Raw genomic sequence first — 22,053 nt, 5'->3', positions numbered from 1 at the left:
GGTGATTCAGCAGCGTGTCGACGGGTCGGAGAACTTTTTCCGCAACTGGGTCGACTATCGGGACGGGTTTGGCAACCTGAGCCGCGAGTTTTGGCTCGGGTTGGAGAACATTTACCACATTACGAACGCGGCTCCCCATGAGCTGCTGGTGGAGATGGTCGGGTTTGATAATACGTTCCACTATGCGAGGTACTCGTCGTTTGAGATTGGTACCGAGGAGGAGAAGTACGTGCTGAACAAGTTGGGTGGATATTCTGGAACGGCTGGGGATAGTTTGAGGGCGCACCTGGGGATGCGGTTCAGTACGTACGACAACGATAATGACCAGGCGCAGTCGACGGATTGTGCCGTGACGTATATTGGCGCGTGGTGGTACGATCAGTGCTTTGCAGAGTGAGTAGATCTTGGTGGTTGAGGGGCAGAATTGACGATATTTTTTTAATTCCAGTGGAGCCAATTTGAACGGAAAGTACGAGAACAACGGCAAGTACCAGTCAATTATTTGGCTTGGAATGGGAAGACCGATGAAGAGCTTGAAGTACGTTAGAATGCTGCTGAGGGAAACTATTTAGGACATATTCATTGAAATAAAACCATTTAGAAATTTTTATAAAACTTTATTCTTTATTGTATATAAAAGTCATTCAAAGTATTATTCCTTCTAGCCAACTCTTCGCAGCATCATCCTCGTAAAACCCAAACTTTTCTGATGACCATAACTCCACCAAATGATTGAATAGTGGTTGTTAGTTTTAGCGTAGGGTCCGTTCAAATTTGCTCCACTGAAATTAGAAATAAACCTTGACTAATTCTTCCATGCAGTTCAAATTACAAACTTACTACACATAGCAGTGATCGTACCACCAGGCTCCCTTATACCTAGCGGCACAGTTCTCCCAACCACTTCGTTCATTGTCGTTGTCATAGGTGGAAAACCGTTTACCCAAATTTGGAGTCAAACTGTCGCCAATCGTTCCACTGTAGCTCCCCAACTCCTGCAGTATAAACCTCTGGCTTTCATCGCCCACAACAAACCGCGAATATCTCGCCCACCCGAAGTGGTCATGCCCAAAGTTACCGATCTCAACCAGCAGCTCATGCCTTGCTGAGGTCGTAATCTGGTGGATGTGCTCCAACCCCAGCCAAAACTCCCGGTTCAGATCTCCGAACCCTTCGCGATACTCGACCCAGTTGCGGAAGAAGTTCTCCGAGCCGTCCAATCGCTGCTGGATCACCAGCCAATTATCTCCGCTTAGTTGGTGGTGCAGCACGCAGAGAACTGGGAAGGGCGTTGAGCTCGGTGTCAGTTGGAGCAGATATTGATCCTGGCGATCGATGTGCTCACAAGAATTGATGATTTTCTCTGGGTGTTGGATGATGTCGGTGGCGTTCTTGGAGCACATTTCTTTCACGTTGAGAAACTTTCTGAAATGAGATGCACGACTCAAATTTGATAAATATCAGCTGTGATTAGTGTAACTAACAAGCATTGCAGACTATCGAAACGGGATGTAATTGAGGCTTCGTGGTCGGAGGAAATACCACGTTTTTCGATTTTGGGACAACTTCCATGTGCACCTTGAAGTAATTCAGTTAGGCTGAATAACACTAGTGCAAAAAATAGCTTTGAATACGACATTCTTTGCCAGGTAAATGTTCTGTTATGAGCGTTGAAACAACTTGTTTGCATCAGCGGTTGCGACTGTTTTGAACACGCCGTGAGCGATCTAATTGTTTCTAATTGGCAGAACTAAACAGCTAATTGGTATAACTTTGCCTATTTAGTGCAGAATTATGAAACCACTACCTCAAGTGGTTTACAATTATAGTTTATTCGTCTCCAACATGTCACGTCCAAGTTGTCTTTTAGTCTTATCAATACTAACCTCCTTCAAGTTTATTCAAGCCGTCCCAGGAAGTTGTCCTCAGACCGCAAAACGTAGTGTTACCTTCGGTCACCACGCTGCAATTAAATCGCGCTTCGATGGTTTGGAATGCTCGTCAGTTTCAAGTTCCGAGAAATACCTTGGCAAGACTTCAACTGTCCCCTCGTTACAGGAAATATCTCAATCTAGAAGAAATCTGCCTAAAGAACAACACCGGTTCAGTTCGCAACGTCACAATTCGCACTCTTCAGGGAGGAATCGTCAACTCTTGTCAGCACGTCGATCGACACGATCAGTACCTTATGCAGCTGTCCAAGAACTCGACCCCCTTTCCGGTGGTTTGTGTGAAGCACCACGCGATGACCGGGGACGGTTGGTTGGTGATCCAGCAGCGGGTCGATGGTTCGGAAGATTTTTACCGCAGCTGGGTCGACTACAGGGATGGCTTCGGGGATCTGAACCGCGAGTTCTGGCTAGGGCTGGAACGCATTCACGAGATAACGAACGCAGGCCGGCATGAACTGCTCGTCGAGATGGTCACCTTTGATGATCGATACTACTATGCGCGGTATTCTTCGTTTGAGATCGGTAACGAGCAGGAGAAGTACATCCTGAAGAAGTTGGGCAGTTATTCGGGTACGGCGGGGGATGCCTTGAAGGTCCACGTGGGAATGCGGTTCAGCACCTTTGATGGTGACAACGATCGGGCTCAGACAGTATTCTGTTCTGTTAAGTATACAGGAGGTTGGTGGTTTGACAACTGTAAGCACGAGTAAGATCAAACGGACTGAGTAGCCTTTCGAATGCTTTTAAAAATTGTTTTTGTTACAGTGGTGCCAATCTCAACGGTAGACGCGTAAGTAAAATCGGTCGGCACCAGTGCATAATTTGGGACACGGTTCCTAAACCAAAAAGAGAAATGCAGTACGCCAGAATGCTGCTAAGGAAAACGTTCTAAAGCCGGCTTCATCGAATTTCATCCACAATTTTGATCTATGTAAAAAGTTGGACTAAAATAAGATATGGTTTCAAGTAATATTGAAGAAACTTTAGTTGGATCACAAAACTCGACATTTTTGAAGTTTATTTCTGTAAACGCTTCAGTTTCGTCAAGGTACAATAGATTTGGGCTTCCTGAATACGCTACAATTGACAGAATTGAATTTTAGTGAATTCCCTGCCAATAAATAAAATTGTATTTTTTGGGATTATGCAATCATTTCAAACAACCATGCGCACCCTCTTATTTTAGACGTTCACTGACAAAGATTTCAAAACTGTCGAGTTGTGTCATCTGCAAGCAACATAATCTTGCTACGAAGAATTTAGTTACCAATTTCAAAGAAAGTCGGAACTTCCCAGAAGACTTCCTTCTTTTCAAGAAGGTGTTCAATTCTTTAAGGTGACTTCACAGCTATGCTGGTAGTGTTTGTTTTCAGCATTCAGCTCTAGTTCTTCGAACGATGCATCCCGTCTTCTTGAAATTTTCTTGAGTCAATAAATTTCCCAAATCAAAGAGATTCACACATACACTTACATGAACTGAGGGAACGAGAGTAAGTTCACTTTTTGATGCCTTTCGGAGCATCCCAGCATCGTCTGAAGTTGCCCTCCCGGAAGTAAACATTTGACGGACATCAAGGACCGAATGTATGAATTCGTCCTGCGTCGTCGTCTCGACTTTCGAAGAGGTGGTCCATGAGCCCATGAAAGTCCATGTTGGCAAACAAGAGCCTGCACACGATGCATTCGGTGAGGACAAACTCCGGAGCAAATGGAAACAACAACCGAAAGACTTGGTAAACAGTCGGGCACACATTCGCAAATTTGGGACGGCGCACACGTACAGGAGGGAGAGAGTCTTTGACGGAAGCAGCTGAACAGAGCCCAGCATCCGGAGTTGGGGAAGAAGAGTCCTTCGGGAAACGCGGAGGTAGCGGAAATGCTGCAATCAAAACTTGTTTTCCCAAGTCCTTTCGTGCTTCTCAAATGCACATTCAAAAGGCACACATACGTTTGCTAGAAGAAGTGATGGTAAATCACTGGAAACAGAAAGGTTATGTTAAATTTTTCAGGCTGCCGCAACTGTTTGAAGGGGAGACCCCAATGAAGACCGTTGACATGGAATCTAACTAGACTTTAAGTTTGTACTTAAAACTTGGTTTGGGAATAAAACTTGATGAATGACATTTATTGAATGAGTTTTCAAAATAAACAGGACCTTCTGGTAATTTGAAAATAAACACGACAAAACATTGTGAAACACCAACATTTTATTCAAAATCGAGATACATTGGGATGCCGTTGTCCACCGGAACCGGCAAACTTTTGCTCCGGATGCCACCCGGTTCCGGTTGGGCGATAATTGTCAAGAAGAACGTCCTTGGAGAGTGATTGGTGAAACTTTGTACATTTCCCTCCGATTTCCCCCCGAACCCTTCCTGCATCTCCCACCAACAAACGAGACAACTTTCAAGGACTGCCAGCTGAAACTGATACAATTCTACACTTCTTTTTGTTGTTGTTGTTTTTGCTCTGAATTCACCCAGGTATGGAGCGCCGAACGAGCTGCTCGAGCTGGGACGGGTTACGCCGGGGACGTACTGCACCCGGCAGTACGACGAGTGCTACCGGAAGAAGTGTCGCCTGCAGAGTCCCAACTATCCGGGGATGTACCCGCGCAACGTGACCTGCTACTGGACCATCCGGCAGAAGGTGGTGCCCACGTGCAAGCACGCCATGGTCGCCATCAGCCAGGAGAACGAGCACAAGGCGCTGGTTAAGAGGTGAGATTCATTTTTTAAATCAATGTTTTCCATTCAACAACCCAAATGCAAGCCATGCATTAAATTGCTCAAATTTCCGCTAAAACCAAACAATAGGACAAACTAATATGTACCTCTACTGACCGTAAAGCCGGACACGCTTCTCAAACTCAATTCAAACCACCCAGGGAACTCAAACTCCCGGTCAGCTTTCGTCAACTCAAACAGCGAAAAGCTTGCTCTGGCACAAACAACCGCGCCTGTGTGTGGCTTCAGTTGGGTTTGGCTCGAAAAGCCGCGGAACAGGTCTGTTTGAGTCGCCGTGTCCGGTGGAACTTTTTTGTTGTTGCGTTTCTACACCTACCCATCTGGGGATTTCTGCAGAAAGTCAGCCAGCAAACATCGTCCGAGGTGGAACTTTTTCATTGCGCGGTGTTTGCGCGGAATTTTAGAATGTTTTGCAGCTCAGTAAATGAATTAAGTTGGTCTTGCAGAAAATATTGCGGAGGCGTAGTTTTGGTTAATGTTTTGGAATGTTTGAAACAAGATGAACATTTTCAACAGGACAAATTATGATGAACCTGTTGTTTATATACATTTTCACAATTTTCTACCTTTCTAGGTATTTTTAGGCCATACATTTTTAGGAAAAGATGTAGCGAACTTAATTCATAAAATAAAACAAATGTTCAAAATTATTAAGTCCAACAGACCAAAGTTGTCCAATTTGATCATGAAAAGTTAAGCGGGTATCAAATCAAATTCGCTAAAAATTTGCAAAAATACCTAAAATAACAAAAAAATGAACTTCTGCTTGTAAAGCGGGATCCAGGAATAGTGTTAATAACACTAAATACATACAATGTACACACCATTTTTTTTACCGAATTTGGTAGTCGAAAAATCGGTAAAGTTTAGATCGATAAACCATCTGTCAAAATGAAAAAAAAAAAAAACCGAATTTCGGTTGTACGATGAACAATGATGAACTTCATTACCGAATTCCGGTAAGTTTTTACCGAATTTGGTAATTTTCAGTTTACCAAATTGTTCAGCAGTTGAAAATTCGGTAAACTTTACCGAATTCGGTAAAAAATCGAAGTGTGTAACAGAAATCTCACCCAAAATAAATTTTGATTTCTATGTGTTACTAAAACTAAAAATATTAGAAATATTTATAAAAATTTCCATCGTGAAGAAGCAGCCTATACATAACCACTTTGGAACAATTCTTCGTGAATTCTGGAAATTACCATAGGCTTGGCAGTTGTTCATACAAAATCGTACGAACAATATAAATAAATCTGTATTTTTAGGAGGATTTTTATTATTATTTTGGTGCCTTCGGCAAAGTCAGAGAGAGAGAGAGAGAGAGAGAGAGAGAGAGAGAGAAAGAGAAAAATGATTGGTTTGAATAGAAAGTTTACGGAAATAAACACTTTAAAAAGTTTTTTCGTAACGTTTTGATAACTCGTGAAGACACTTGCAAACGTTTACACCGTAAACCGGGGTGAAAATGTCAGGATTTCATTTTATTTTCAGAATATTTTCCAAACTGTGAGGTTTTTCATAAAATTATTATTTTTAAAACATACACTAAGCCACTAGGTGTACTAAAAAGTGTTTTTAATAGTGTTCTTCAACTAGTGACTGTCAAAGTCATAGTTTTTCTTGTTAAAATCAGATTTAAGGTGTTCAAATCTTATTTTTACAACAAATGTACCATCACTAAGGTAGCTGATATAGTTTTTAGGATAAAATATCAATTTTTATATTTAATCAACAAAATTTATTTGCTTTTTAACAAAATACTTATGAGTTTTAGGTAAAATTGTTAAAAAGTCTGAATGTTACCTGAAATTTGTTGAAACTAGTTTTTTGTTCAAAAAATTATCGATTCATATTGTATTTTAAACTGAATGCGAAGCACGATTCGAAAATTTAATTTTTTATATAAAATTTGTTTTTTTTTGAAAATGAATTTAAATTTGAGGATTTTTTGAAATTATGTTTAAAATATACATATTATGTATGACTGTATGTATTACTAACCAACTTATGGAAAATTGTCCAAAAAATGTGGAGAATAACCCTTAACAAAATTATTATGATTTTAAAAAATGATTTCCAAATGCATAATGAAATATTTATCAGTTAATTAAATATGTCAATTTTAAAATGTCGTAAAAATTATTTGGGGCTTTTTAAATATTTTTTGAAATGATTAGAAAGTTTACAAATGTTTCTTTTTTTTAAGTTGAAGATCGGAGATATCTCAACAACCAAAGGCCACTTTTTTAATAATTGAGAAATAGCACCTATTTTTCAAAAAGCTAACCTAAATATGATGATTACTCTCAAAAAAGGCGCGCATATTGATCATTATATTAGAGTACTTTCTGTAACTTGATATTACGTTTGATTTTGATTTTGATTTTTTATTTTTTTTTTCCTTTATAAAAGTCATTTTATTCGAATAATTTGATTTTTCCATTTTCAGGAATTCTCCAAAAGCTAAATTACCAAATATTTTTTTTTACATTTCAGTTTTTTTTTTGTTTTAGGAAACTAAAAAAGGAATTTAGGATGGAGATAAATGTGATTTAAAAGTCATTATCGCCGAAAATTTTTCGAAAATTTGTTATGCTAATTTGTTGTATTCTTTTGGTTACTGAGATATGGCCTTTCAAATTATGAAATTAAATAATAAGACTGTTTGCAATGAGCCCTTGACAATATTGCGGAAAGAATCTATGACATTTCTCCGAAACCCACATTCCCGAAAAGACATTTCCCCGAATGTCACATCTCCGAAAAGACACTTTCCCGAAATGTCATTTACACGAAAATCATTTCCCCGAACAATCCATTTCCCCGATTGGCCACATCCCCGAATGGCGACTTCCCCTAAAACCATTTTCCCGAATGGCCACATCCCCTAATTTTCCACATCCCTGAAAATCATTTTCCCGAATGCCCATATCCCCGAACGGCCATTTCCCCGAACCCGGTCAGGCGGACATGCCCGTTGCACAGAACCGCGCGCGCGGTTCTGGGCAACGGGCATACCCGCCTGACCGGGTTCGGGGAAGTAGCGATCGATGAAGTATCATTCACAATTAAACGTTCCAAAAATTCCGAGTTTTTTTTTCAAGCATTTTATTCCAGCTTCACTTGAATTTTGGATATTTTCCAAGTTTGCGGAGTTAAAGAATTTGAACTCCGGATTCTGAGATTTAGTTACTCCAACTGCCTTTCAAAAAGAACTGACTCCACCGAATCTAACAAAAACTCCGACTATGACAAATGATGTAGAGAATGAGAACTCTTGAACGGAGTACATATTTATGATGAACAAATCTAAATGGCAGCGTGCCGCTAAATACAGTTGCCTATTTTTCACAATTCGTCGCTGTCGAGCTCGCTTGTCGTATGTCGAATTTGAGCCAAATTGAGTTAAGAACGCCATTTTGTGCAGCTCACAATGCCTCATCTTTTGACCTACACAGAAACCCTAAATTCGATTTGAGTCCTGAGATATTCAATAAAAACCGACTTGACACACCCGGAAAATTGATGTAAGTGCGACAACTGGCCAAAGGGATTTCAGGTGAGAATTTGACACAAGTAAGAGCTCGACTACCGTAAACATTTGTAAGGGTGGACACTTTTTTGGAAATCCCAAAAACACACGTAGGGAATTTAATATTAAGGTTTATTAATTTTTTATATCTAGGTTATCATCAGGAACAATTTAATTTTTGGGGAAGTTACCATTCGGGTATATGTAAATTCGGGAAAACGACAGTTTGGGTAAATGACATTCGGGGATATGGAATTTTCGGGAAAATGATTTTCGGGGATGTGGAATTTTCGGGAAAATGATTTTCGGGGACGTGGAATTTTCGGGAAAATGATATTCGGGGAAGTGGCACTTTCGGGGAAATGATTTTCGGGGATGTGGAATTTTCGGGGAAATGATTTTCGGGGATATGGGATTCGGTGAAGTGGGATTCGGGGATAAGGGATAAAACCAATACTTCATACATATATTATACTTATAATTTGTCCTTTTTGAAATGATAGTCACAATTGAAAAAACTGTTTTTTTTTTGGAAGCACAGGTGTAAAAAGAGGTTTGCAATTGCCTCAACAATCAAGCCTTCGAACACCTAGTTTCGAGTAGGAATCTCGCAATCGAGAACGCCAAGGTAATGCTGTAGAGCGAATAATTTGATTTTTTTTCTAGTAGTTTTTTAACAATTTAATTTGTGATATATTTTCTGTGGCGGGACCATATCCGGGTATTTCCGGAACGGGAAATTGGACGCTTCAGGTGGCACTCAGAAGCACTCATTTAAAAAAAAATCTCAATTCCAAATCAATCTTAGTAACGAGATCCAGAAGCTTAAACAATCTGGAATCTAGAATTTATAATATTCTTTGAATTTTTTTCCGAAAATTCAAGTAAATTTCTTTGCACGATAAGCTTTCGCTTTCCGAGGCAGCATCATTATTGTCCTCTAAAGTTTTTAATCTGAAGAATCAAGTTATCCGGAGATTGTCGTCACTTTGCTTGAAAGCAAAGTAAAGTCTACAAAGTTGTGTTTTCGTGAAATACACCTCCGTAAACCTTTCCAGCTGAGCTGCATAGGACCGTTCACAGCAAAAAAAAAACATCGTCTAGAAGCACCCTCCCGCTGCTCCCTGAACGCATAGTTGACGCATAGTCATGCGAGTAAACTTCATTGTCGTCTCGTTGAGCCTGAGCCTCAACAGACCTTCGCTCTGCAACCGTATGTGAGCGCACCGCTTCTCATTCCAGCTGAGAAAATTACGGTCCCACCAGAAGTGGTTCTTTTCTTTGCCGGAAAGCTTCCACCCACTTGCTTATCCCCCCTCTTCCCCAGCAGCGTAATAAAGTGGTTTGAGCGTGCTTTTAATATAAGCTGAATTATTAAATAAATATTTTAAGAAATTTCATGTTCAAACTTTCGCCCGAGCTGGGCCGAGTTTAAGGCACTACACTGAAGTGCCTCCGGTGGTGAAGTCTCAAAGTTTCGTTCGGCTCGGGGCTTTCTTTTTTCGCAAGCTACCCTCCGTGTTTTTTCTAGTTATTACCCCTTATTTTGGTGGGTAAACTTTTTTTGGGTGTATATTATCTGGCAGTTTTTTCCCACTCCTGTGGGATTTTCACCTACCTGAGCCAAAAGAGGAGACCCGAGTTGCTGCCGGAGAAGGTCCATGTAATCCGGAACAACCCCCGCCTCCTTCCCACTACCGCACCCGCACTCGAGGTTGGACTATTGTTGCCAAAAAAAACAAGATTGAATTTGTTTTCGAGAGGCTCTCCGATGATGACGGTCGTGGGGTAGGTGATGTGGATTAGGGGTGTTTTCTGGCTCCGCGAGACGACCGACGGGCGAACTTTTCTGACGCAAATGGAAATTAAAGTTTGTCTTGGGGCTGAAAGTGGGGATGGGACGTGAATTTGGGGCACTTCCGGTGACTGGGTTTAGGAACGGTTTAAGAGTTTGTAAGTTTTGAATAAATTAAACTTTATACATCTCGAGTTTTTTTTTAATAGGACCTATAAACATATGAAAGACAATAGCTTATTGGTCCTTTTCAAAAAAAACTCTGGACATTTTCTTAAGCTTATTTTAAGCATATTGAGCATAATTCCCGGGCGGAAAGTGAGTTGGTGGATATAACTTCGAACTATCTTGGCTTGTTTATTCGCATCTTGCTGTAAACTCCTCGAGTTATGACGACTTTTGAAACCGACTGCGTATCATGGAAAGTATATTCCATGATCATACTGCATTATCTACAGTTGATATTGAGCTGTTAGTGGTAGTTTTTTTGGACTTAGCAAAAATTTCGAAAATTTTATTTTTTCCAAAATTTTACCCGAACATCATGAAATGATTATTTTGACTTTATTTCAAATTTATACTGGACTTAGCAAAATTTGCAGTCACTGACAGAATTTTCAATTTCCGACACTTAGAATAATTTTCATGAGCTGATATTTTAAAGTTTGATTTTATTTATGCTGGACTTTGACATTTTTGCGTATATTTTTTAATTCTTTACTTTTTACAGAAAAAGCATTTTTTTGGGACTTAGAAAATTTTCGGGAGGTTGGAAACATGATAAATTATTTTGATGTTTATTTTTGCTTTGAACCAAAATTTCGGAAAAATCGACGAAATTACAGGAAATTTTCGTCCGATTTTTACAAAAACATCAGTTTGTTCCTAAAATAATGTTCCTAACAAAACGTCTTCATTGAAATTTTGAAATTCGAAAGTTGGTTTTTAATAATTATTGATATACCCCCTACAAAAATCGTTCCGGCACTTAGAAAATTTACGGGATCCGTATCACGACAAGATTTTTGGTAGAATTTATTTGATTTTTTGGACTTAGCAAAATTTTGGCTTTCGACCAGTAAAATATTTTCAACACTTAAAATTTTTCGAGAACAGGAAACTGAAAAAAAAATTGAGACTTAGAAAATTTTTGGGAGTTCAGAAACATGATAAATTATGTTGATGTTTATTTTTGCTTTGAACCAAAATTTCGGAAAAATCGTCGAAATTACAGGAAATTTTCGTCCGATTTTTACAAAAACATCAGTTTGTTCCTAAAATAATGTTCCTAACAAAACGTCTTCATTGAAATTTTGAAATTCGAAAGTTGGTTTTTAATAATTATTGATATACCCCCTACAAAAATCGTTCCGGCACTTAAAAAATTTACGGGATCCGTATCACGACAAGATTTTTGGTAAAATTTATTTGATTTTTTGGACTTAGCAAAATTTGGGCTTTTGGCCAGTAAAATATTTTCAACACTTAGAAATTTTTCGAGAGCAGGAAAATGAAAAAAAAAATTGGGACTTAGAAAATTTTTGGGAGTTTGGAAACATGATAAATTATTTTGATGTTTATTTTGCTTTGAACCAAAATTTCGGAAAAATCGTCGAAATTACAGGAAATTTTCGTCCGATTTTTACAAAAAACATCAGTTTGTTCCTAAAATAATGTCCCTAACAAAACGTCTTCATTGAAATTTTGAAATACGAAAGTTGGTTTTTAATAATTATTGATATACCCCCTACAAAAATCGTTCCGGCACTTAGAAAATTTACGGGATCCGTATCACGACAAGATTGTTGGTAGAATTTATTAGATTTTCAGGACTTTGCGAAATTTTTGCTCTCAGCCAGTTGAATATTTTTCAACATTTTGAAAAATTATTTTGATAAGAAACATTACCAGGCTTTTTGAAATTTTACTGTGGATTTTTGGACTTATGCAATTTTAGGAATATTTTCATAGACTTTTATTTTTAATTTAAAAAAAATGGAATATAGAGACTTTGGAGTAAAATAATTTTTCAACTTTGTAAAATCTTGTTTTGATGTAAGTGCGTACATTCCTGCAATATTACTCATATTTGTGAAGAGGAAGAAGGGGGGGGGTGGTCTTAATTGTGGCGGGGTGCATTAAAAACCAATAAAATTATTTTTGGGATCAAAATCTACTTTATGAACTTGATATGATTTTTGGAAGATTTCAGTTGTTTGCTACTATAAACTCAACTTGATGTGACATTGTTGGTCAAATAAACTCAACAAGATTTTTCGCAGATACGCCTCGAACAATTTATGTTCGTGGCCATGTTCGGTTATCTCTTAACCATACCCTGGGGTGAACTTGACTTGTTCGTGTTTTTACGAACATGGGTAGATTTTTCCAAGAAGCAACTTTCTGCCCGGGTTTTACTCTTTTACAAAATTTAAGGTAATATTTAACAAAGAAATAAAGCTTCCAAACAACATTTTTTTAAACGTGTCCTCGACCCAGCTGTTAAACAACAGTGTTGCCAAACGGTGCCAAGCGCGCGCTCCAGACTGCTGTTGACAGTTCAACTAATAAATGTCGCTAGTTCGTAGAGGTCACATGTGTGTTGTATTTGAACAACGCCATCCCGAGCAGATGGAAATAACTTGGGAATAACATTTTTTGATATTTGAAAATACTAGGCCAATAACATTAAATGTTATTTATAACAAGATTTGTTAATCGTCGTTAAGAATTGTTTGTTATTGGATTGTTATTGTAATAACAGACTAATAACATGTTTAGTTATTCTTCGAACAAATCTTTGTTATTATTTTTTGTTATTTTAACAACTAATCCGATCATACCAATAACATTTGGAGTTATTCTTCCATGACAAAAAAAAATATTCCCAAGTTGTTTTGGCTTTCAACCAATATCAGACCAATAAAAATTTTTGTTATGATATCATAAAAACTGTTATTAAACCCTTATGCAAAAATGGATTTTTCAAGAAGATTCCATAACACTTTCTGTTATTTTAACAATATTTGTTAGGCATGAATTTTGTTATAACCGTCTGCCCGGGATGTTTTACCGTGCATTGCACATGAGAAATAGTTTCGCTCGGAAGCGGGAAAATGCGTTGTTATGGAAATGTTGCCCGTTTTGTTGTGTGAACTTTTGCAATTAATTGCAGAATCAGGAAGTGGCAACAGATGATTATTTAACGAATCATTTGTTAGGGGTGCTGTTGATTTTTTGTTAAATATTTAATTTACTTGATTACAATAAATATCTTGATATATTTTTCATGCGCAATATTTTGAAGACATCTTCTTTCATTGGATCGAAAAAGACTGCATGAAATTGTAAGGTATTAAGGAATCTTCTAAAGAAGAAAAGCAAATAATGTTATAACAATAAATAAAACTTACAAACAACGTTTAAACCTTGCTAAAGAATGAAAACTTCAATCAACTATTATTGAATTATTAAATAAAAAAAAAGTCAGGATCTAACAAGTCAAAAATTATTCAAAAAAAAATCGATGAAATAAGTACAAGCACGGTTTTTTTTCTGAGAACTTTGTGATACAAAATTCGGTATTTATGATATTTGAAATTTTGCGGGGTATACCGAAATATTTCGTCGGGGGGTCTAGAGCACCATTTTTATTAGGGTTTTTTTTTTGATTTCAGGGACATTTCTTTAGAATAGTCGCTGAAATCGGTGCATTTAAAAAAGTGTCCGTTTTGGTTCAATATATGCAGGAGATATGCAAAATTTTCTAAAATAAATAGTGACATTCTCCAAAATTTCTGGATTTGATATCTTCTCATATGATAGACATTGCCTATCAGGGTTGCCAGGTTGCCAGATAAATCTGGGAATGCCAGATTTTTCAAGTATCAGCCAGAATATTGACAGATTTTGCCGGATTTTTCACTTTATGCCCATTTTGAAATTTTTTTGATTAAAATCTGGAGTTTTTTTTTTAAAAAAAAGGTCCAATAAACCAAAGTTCTAGTTTTTTTTGCTTTTTCGGTGTTTTTTAATACCACTGACTCAAGGCGGTTTCAAAAACACCAAAGACAGGAAATTTGGTTTATTGGACATTTTCAAAAAAAAAATCTCCAGAAATGATAGATTTTAATTGAAAATCAAAAATATTAGAATGTGTTTTTTTTAATAAAAAGTATATTCTACCTTTTTTTAAACTTTACAAAAAGATAAAACATCTGAATTCTACCAACTTTTATATTCATTCATATCCTCCCACATCTTCACCATTGAGATTTGTTAGATTATCGTCTGCCAGATTTTCCAAATTTTGACCTGGTAACCCTGTTGCCTACAGAGTTTTTTTTAAATGAATACTATAGGATAACTGCCATGAATCTCGTCAAAACTTGATATAATTTTCTTGTTTCAATAAAATATTATCAGCATAAAAAATATCTGAGTAGGCAGTGTTTATCATGTGAAAGGAAGTTAAGTCAAGAAATTCTGGAGAAAGTCAATATTTGTTTTAGAAAATTGGGCATTTCTTTGCCAAATATATTTATATTGAACCAAAACGGATACTTTTTCATGGAGCTTGTTCGGAAAACTGTTTACTACAATGAATTTTCTAAAATGTTTTAAAATTTTGCGAGAAATCTGTAAATTTGGTTCGGAAACTTTTAATTTAATGTCAAATATTGATTATTCTAATTTTCAGCGACTTTTCTGAAGAAATAACCCATAAAATCGAAAAAAACTTCTAAAAAAAGGCGGGAAAAAGTCCTTTTTTCACGGTGCCAAATATCAGACATACCGATTTTTTTATCTTTAGTTTGTTCTACAAAACACACCGTGCAAGAGCAAAATATGCGCTTTTCCAAAACTTTGTAAAATCGCGATAACTCGTGATGGTTGTAATTGTCTGTTCTGTAGGACATTGTCACATAAAAAAAAAATTCATGAAAAGTTAGAAAATACTAGGAATTTGAAAATTTTAAATTTTGATCTGAATGAAAAAATGACCCTTCCTGATTACAGCAGACTCGAAAATTACATTAAATTTTTCATAAAATGAAATATCATCATAATTTCAGACAGCAAATTACTCAAAAACACGTCTATTTTCGCATGATCAAAATGGAAGGGGTCGTACCGCCCCTCCGTCACGAGTTATGGAAAAATTGTGCTCGGATTCGTGATCAGGGGCAGAAGTTACCCTTAACGATGCATACAACCAGAGCTTTTGCACCCAGATTTTAATTACAGATGTTTTAGTATCTTCAAAACTAAGGGTACCATCAAAATATTTTTTTATTCATCCCCTTATTCAAAACTACTGTCCACAAAGTAATTCACAACAAAGTTTGACTAATTTTACAATCCCATTGTTGCAGGATTGGGTCCGTAAGTTTGACAATTTTGGAATAATAAGACAACAACTTCCTTGCTTGCTGTGCACCCTTAACGACAAAGTTTCACGCGAAGACTGAAATGTTCTACTTTTCAACACTTCTATTGAAAAGTAATAGCTTTCAATATCATTTTGATTTGATCTGATCTAATTACATACATGGAAGTTTGATTTTGAGCAAGTTGCATCAAAAATGAGTGCTGAAATGATCAACTTTTTAGCACTTGTTTCGATAAGTAATTCTTGTTGATACTGTTTTTGAGTTTTTCCGTTATCTTTCCGACTAATAATAATCAGAAGGGGGAAACAAACACTAAAAAAATACAATTGGCACATTCTCCAGCGACTTAAACGACACAATTTGGCAGATAGGTCATTTAAACTATTTTTTTTTGTTGTTTTATTAGCCCAATAATCAATCGCAGCTGGACTAACAGTTAAAATGTTTGTAAAAACTAAAACATGGCTTAATAATTTGTATAAACCCAAAAAGGGTCGAAGTTTCGCTATTTCTCACTCCGTTGCAACGTCACTGAGTGATCGATGTGGCAAATGAAAAGTTCGACTTTAAATTAGTTTTCCATAGTCACTCCTTGTAGAAAACTTTATCTGTAATAATATTTAAGCTAGGAGAGAGTCATGATCTATTCTCTGATCTGAGGAAAGGTCTCCCAAAGTGTCGGTTTATTTGAAAAAAAAAAAACATATTTTCAAAGTTCAATTTTCTCAAGTTGGTTAGGTGTGGTGACAAATCAATCAATCATATTTCTAATTTTATAATTAATCTAAATGGTTTTCCACTCACAAAACCATATCAAACATCAACCCACTCCTCAACCTACCAAAACTGTCCTTTCCTCCTAAATATAGTTTCACACTGAAAGGGGGTGGAACCACTTAATTTAATAGCATCTGTGCGTGTGTGCGTCTGTGTTTGCCCAATGCGTGTGGGAACTGCGTATAATTAACTAACAGACTATCGAGAGCGGGACTGTGTGGTCAGACCCCCACAAACATCCTTTGAACTGGTCACCACCTCCAAGAGTGGACCTCTTTTCGCTGACAAATTTTCAATTATTTATTAATTTGCCCGGCCAGATTATAATTAAAATATTTATATTAATAGCTTTCCTCCGTTTTGGGAGGAAATTTTCCGGGGCCCAAAACCGCACCACTCGGATCCCAACCGGGTCAAGTGTAGTCCACGTGAAAATGCAACAATTTTCTCGTTTCAGGTGCGGGGAAAAACCCTCGCACATTTTATTTAACACGTTCCGACATTGACATTACCTCGGTTTGCCCGGTGCATTTCCTCGGTGGCATTGGTGGTCGGGAAAGAACACACATACACACACGTGTGTGGTGTGAATATTTTCGCATATTTGTACTGACGAGTGGATTCTAGATCGCCAAGACAGGAGGGAGGGGGACTTTGAAACCTGCACATGTGCGCCCTCAAACTGGAGCTTGTTTCAACAGTTTGACGTTTGATTTGTAAGTTGAGGTTATGGCTGTCGGTTGCGTGAGTTTGAATGGGGTGAAGGTTGATTTTGAGGCGGAAATGCTTTCAGTTCAGCTTCGTTACGTTGTTTCGTTTTTCTGGAAATGAAATGTTTGATGATCTTGTAAAAACTTTTAAAAATATATTAAGATATATTTTTAACGTTTTCTATATTTAACGTTCAACGAACCGTTTGAACTGCTTACTTTTTCTTACATAATGTTAGTTTTTTTCCCCCAAAACTCATTATCTTCGCTAAATTATAAAATAATAACAAAGGCATAAGCTCCCTGTCGACCACCAAAAACTCTTTTAACGTCTTTATGTGTGTAGAAGTTTGCGTGTGTCGTTGTTTATGCTCCATTATACAAAGCCACATCCGTCGCTTTTGTCTGATACTTCCAAATAAAGCATAAAAAATACAAAATAATGTTTCAGGGTTCCACAACTGCCCATTATCGCATAAATGTCCCATATGCATTTTCATAAGTTTTGAAGTAATGATGCAGTCTGGTTCTAAAGCCACACAAAGTTAGAACTAAGTTCTTGATAACTCACTAAAGCCCCACTTTTTGGCATATTTTTTCGTATGGGACATTTATGAAATCAGTGCCAGAAAAGCTCCCTGCAACATCCATAAAAAGTAAACCACCAAAGTGCACGCGTCTCGCGAGGGTGATAATGTGCGCTGTGTGCCAAAATGAAAAATTATGTTTTCCAAAGCGGTCAGCGGCTGTGCCAAAATTATCATTCCACGTGGAGGGGGAAGGGGTAGAAATGCCCTTTTGCGGAGGGAGGGAAAACCATCGTTATGATTTATTGATACAGACTTGAAAGGGTGTCAGAAAAGAGTAAAGTTTGAAAGAGAGTTTTATAAAAAAATATATACTATACACAATAAGATTTTTTGCAAATATGTGAACATCCAACCAACTTTATTTTGTGTTTTCTAATTTGGATGAAACTTCGTCCGTGCATTGTCTGTGTCAAAGAAGCTCTTTTGAATCATTCGTTTTTCCCTACAAGGCTTCTCACAATTTGGCGGGGTGGACAGACAAGATGGTCATGTAAATATTTGAAATTCTAAATCTAAATAAGGGAATTTTTTGATCGATTTGGTTTCATCGGCAAAGAAAAAAAATATTATTTGGAATTTTCAGGAAAACAGGTACCGTAAATCTGGGTGAAATTGTTTGCATTTCAGTTTAGTTTTGAAATATTTTCCTCCTGTTAAGGTTTGTCTCAAGATTATTATTTTTAAAACTTTTACGAGGTTAAATCACCCAAGGACCATGGACCATTTAAAAAAAAGCTGCTTTGGATTTTTTTTTTATTCCGGGTTGACTATCAAGTCATAGTTTTTCTTGTTAAAAATAAATTTTAATTGTTAAAATTTATGTTTACGTCTAGTGTTCACTCACTTAGGTTGCTGCATTGATTTTTTTTATTTTTTTTATGTAAACTAAGTATACAGTCTTTTTTATAAAATTCATATTAAATTAATGTAAAATTATCCTAACACTCTTTAAAACAAGTTTTGTTTTCACAATCTTCGATTCATATTTCATTTCAAACTGGATTCGAAGCAAAAATAAAAAAGTTATTACATTTTATATGAAATTTGTGTTACTTAAAATGCTTTTAAATCTGGAGATTTTTTTTAAATTGAAAATGCATTCTGTTTTACGATTTAAACTCATTTTCATTTAGAAAATCATGACAGTTTAGCATGGTGCAAAATCTGATACCGGAGACATACATTTTAGAAAAATAAAATATGATTTTTGGAATAAAAAAAATGAAATTTTGAAAATCATTTTTAGCTGAAAAGTTACAATCAAAAATGAAAAAAAAAAGTTTAGATAAAGTGAACGTTTTCAAGTTAAAAGCATTTTACGATAATTTTGTTTTAGGAAATAATGTTCTGTTTTTTTAAGCTTAAAAAATCTTTTATGAAGGATTAGGAAGCCCCCTGGCCCTGCAAAAATATGCTTGAAATGATGAAAACATTTCCAACATTTTTTTCGTTTCCGTTTTAGTTGTTCGGATGCGGGTTGCTGAGATAAACTTGAAGCTATCAACTTGCGATATCTCGGAAATTATTGCTTTGAATTATAGCATTAGAAAAATGTTGCATTTTCGGCTATTTTGTGAAAAAACTTTTTCAAAATTAAAACTTCGTGCGCATCATTAGAAAAAGTTAAAAAAATAAGCTTTTCAGCCCTTTTAAAAAATTACTCGTTGTTCAAAATTTCGAATTTATTTTAAATAGAAAAGAACATCAGATTTCACAAAAAATACCAAGGGTCCTGATTTTCGGTTCAATGAACAGAAACCACTCACTCATCGCCTATCCATTCGTCGCCTATTCCAACCCGCTAGCATTCATGAGCGAATGAGTCTCGGAAGCAGCCAGCGAGAGGCCCGAACTGTTCACTCAGCGAACAAATACATCGTGAAAATATTTGCCTACTGCGTCGCTCGACGACACTCACACACTACCATGCTCACCAAAGAGCCACTCTCACAAAATGCCAGCGCGGCAGTCTTTTTGTCTTCACGCCCTAAGTTTGCCATCAATTTGATTTTTTCTTGGTGGAAGTTTCTTTGAATGGTGTCTATAATGTTATGAAATCAAAATAAATGCACAATTTAATTGATAACATTGATTTTAGGCAACCCAAATCAATGAGTATAACGCAGCGCATCAGAGAAAAAATGTTTTCAGTTCAGAGTGATCGGAGACGATCGGCCTGTCTGAACCGTTTGGAGACTGAGCCGATCAGAGAGAGAGAAGAGTAGAAAAGAGAGTGTCCGGGAGCGAATGGTGATAGAGTGACAAACGGTAGGAATTCATCAGGGCAGTATCGCGTCGCCTGCTATTTGTGCTCGCGAATGGAGGGGTTGATTTTGAGCAATCAGGACCCTTGAAAAATACAATTGAATTGAATTGAACCAATAGTTTCCGTAATACCGGGAATTGACAACTAGGAGCTAGATAGGAAACACTGAGACAAAATCATTTCTCACAAAATTGAGGCTTTCAAAGACTTGTATTTCAGCAACCAACAGTTCGATAAATGCAGAAAAAATGTAGGAAATTTTCTTTCTCGAAAATAATTTTTGCATTCCATCATGATACATTTTTAAATTGCAAAAAACAGAACGTTTGTTGAATAATTTCACTTTAAAAGCCTTGTTAACGGAGCACAATATCCAAAAAGTGTGAAGTCATCTTCTATTTCAAATTTGATTTCTCAAACTCTAGCGAAAAGATGCATTTTAGTCTTCAAAAACAAAACAAAAGCTATTAAAATTCAAAAGTGCTTTTTGGAAAATTATCTTTAATAATAAAAAGAGAAATAAAAAATTAGATTTTTTCCGTGTACCAATTAAAATCATTCAAACCTTTCAGAAAATCCCATCTTTCTGTTGAATTTCACATTCTCAGAATCCTCTCTGCGGTAAACACAACGTAGTAGGGCTGGCCGTTTTAATTTTTGCAATACATTTTCGGGTATTCTCGGATGTACTGCATTATTAATAATGACAAGAAAAGTGCTTGGGGCGTAATCTATTCACAAGACTTTCCAGCATGCTTTCGGACTGGCTGCGTTTGTGTTAGATTAGATTAGATTAGATTAGAATAATTTTAACCCATATCAAGCCAGCGATTTTGTTTAGTTTTTTTTAGACTTTCATAGAATATTTATCAATTCTCATAAATAAATCAATTTTTAATTCGTTCGAGGTACTTGATTATGACTTGTTATTTATTTTTTATTGATGGCTAATAATGCATCATTTATGCCTTTTTGTAAGTCGATATGATTTTAAAATGACAAGCAAATGATTTAAACTCATTGGGATTCATTATCTAGAATTCTGATTAAAAATGTATTGTTGTTTGATGCGCGTTGGTTCAATAACGAGGAAAATTTTTCAAATTGGAAAACATAGTGCCAGATATTACAATTAGCCGACACCGTTTCCGCTCGTTCGTTTTACTGACTTCACTTCTACTAAACTAAAGCAAAACAAGCATCAAAACCATTGTTTTGATGTTCAGAATAAATAAATAGCACCAACAAACCTCAAATCACTTCCAACATTGTTCCCTTTAATCAAACATTAATTATTATCCTGTTGTAACACAGTCCTCCCCCTTCCCATGCCCCCAACTCCAGACCGGACATGAAAGCCACGTGGCCACCAAACCACGTAGCACGGTCCTGGGCCCGCGCTACGGTACTGTATTATTTTCAAAACGAGCCGCCACTTCCGCGATGGTCTCCGCGCAATCATCGTTAACATAATTATTAATGAATTATAATGAAAATTTTCCGGAAATTATTTCATTCCGGTGCCGCGGCAGTGGACACAGAGTTGGGTTGGGGTAGTGTCAGAATGTGAGCACATGGTGATGGCTCTTTTCGCGAACCTGCTCCAGCTCGGGCGGAGGTCACCTGGGGTGTGAGCACGTGACCCGTTGAATTGCTTCAAGTCACGCAATCCAACTGGGCTCAACTGTAGAAAGAAAATGATGACAGAAATTTTTTAAAAAAGATCTTAAAAGATTTTAAAATTTTTGAATTGAAAGATTTGATTTTTAGTTTTTATTCATCAAAAACTCTCAACCTTGCACTTTTACTTCACACTTTCAGCTGCTCTTCTACCTTCGAACGTCCTTGTTCCCAAGACATGCACTAGATCGTTCCGTCCTCAACTCAACACAATGTCCTGTAGTCCCCGTAGTCACCACAAAGTGCAAAAACCGAAAATGGGAAGTTCATAAATTAGACATTTTTATTGTCGCGCCATTTATTCTGCCTCCCAACACGCCCCAAAATTCCCAACCTCATTGCTACTACTACTACAAGACTACAAACGTTGGCGTTGGTTGCCCCGTTGGCACTTTTCTTGTGAAACAAGTCGCGAACCTCCCAACAACACTTTTGCTTCTCGTCTTCTACTTCCCAAGGAAGGGAAAAGGGAAGTCTTTTCGTGTTGTCGGTTGGTTTTTCGAGGGGTTCACACGATTTGATTCACGTCCTGCGGATATTGCGGAAATGGAATTCTTAGAGGGAAAAACGGGTGAGAGCGAGGGGGGGATGTTGTTCGTTTTTCTATT

General features: G+C 37.0%; 1 protein-coding gene across 2 annotated transcripts in view; it reads left to right on the top strand.

Annotated features, from left to right (window-relative positions):
* Nucleotides 1-22,053, top strand: part of LOC120426842 (uncharacterized) — a 261,336-nt gene that overhangs the window by 186,633 nt on the left and 52,650 nt on the right. For both annotated transcript variants that reach the window (XM_052709398.1, XM_039591632.2), the window contains exon 8: nt 4,436-4,672. In XM_052709398.1, coding sequence (XP_052565358.1) covers nt 4,436-4,672 — 237 coding nt within the window. The remainder of the gene's footprint in view (nt 1-4,435; nt 4,673-22,053) is intronic.

Source organism: Culex pipiens, chromosome 3, assembly GCF_016801865.2.
Source record: "Culex pipiens pallens isolate TS chromosome 3, TS_CPP_V2, whole genome shotgun sequence".
NCBI lineage: Eukaryota > Metazoa > Arthropoda > Insecta > Diptera > Culicidae > Culex > Culex pipiens.
The sequence above is the reverse complement of the archived record's forward strand: the minus strand, read 5'-3'. Positions and strand labels throughout refer to the sequence as shown.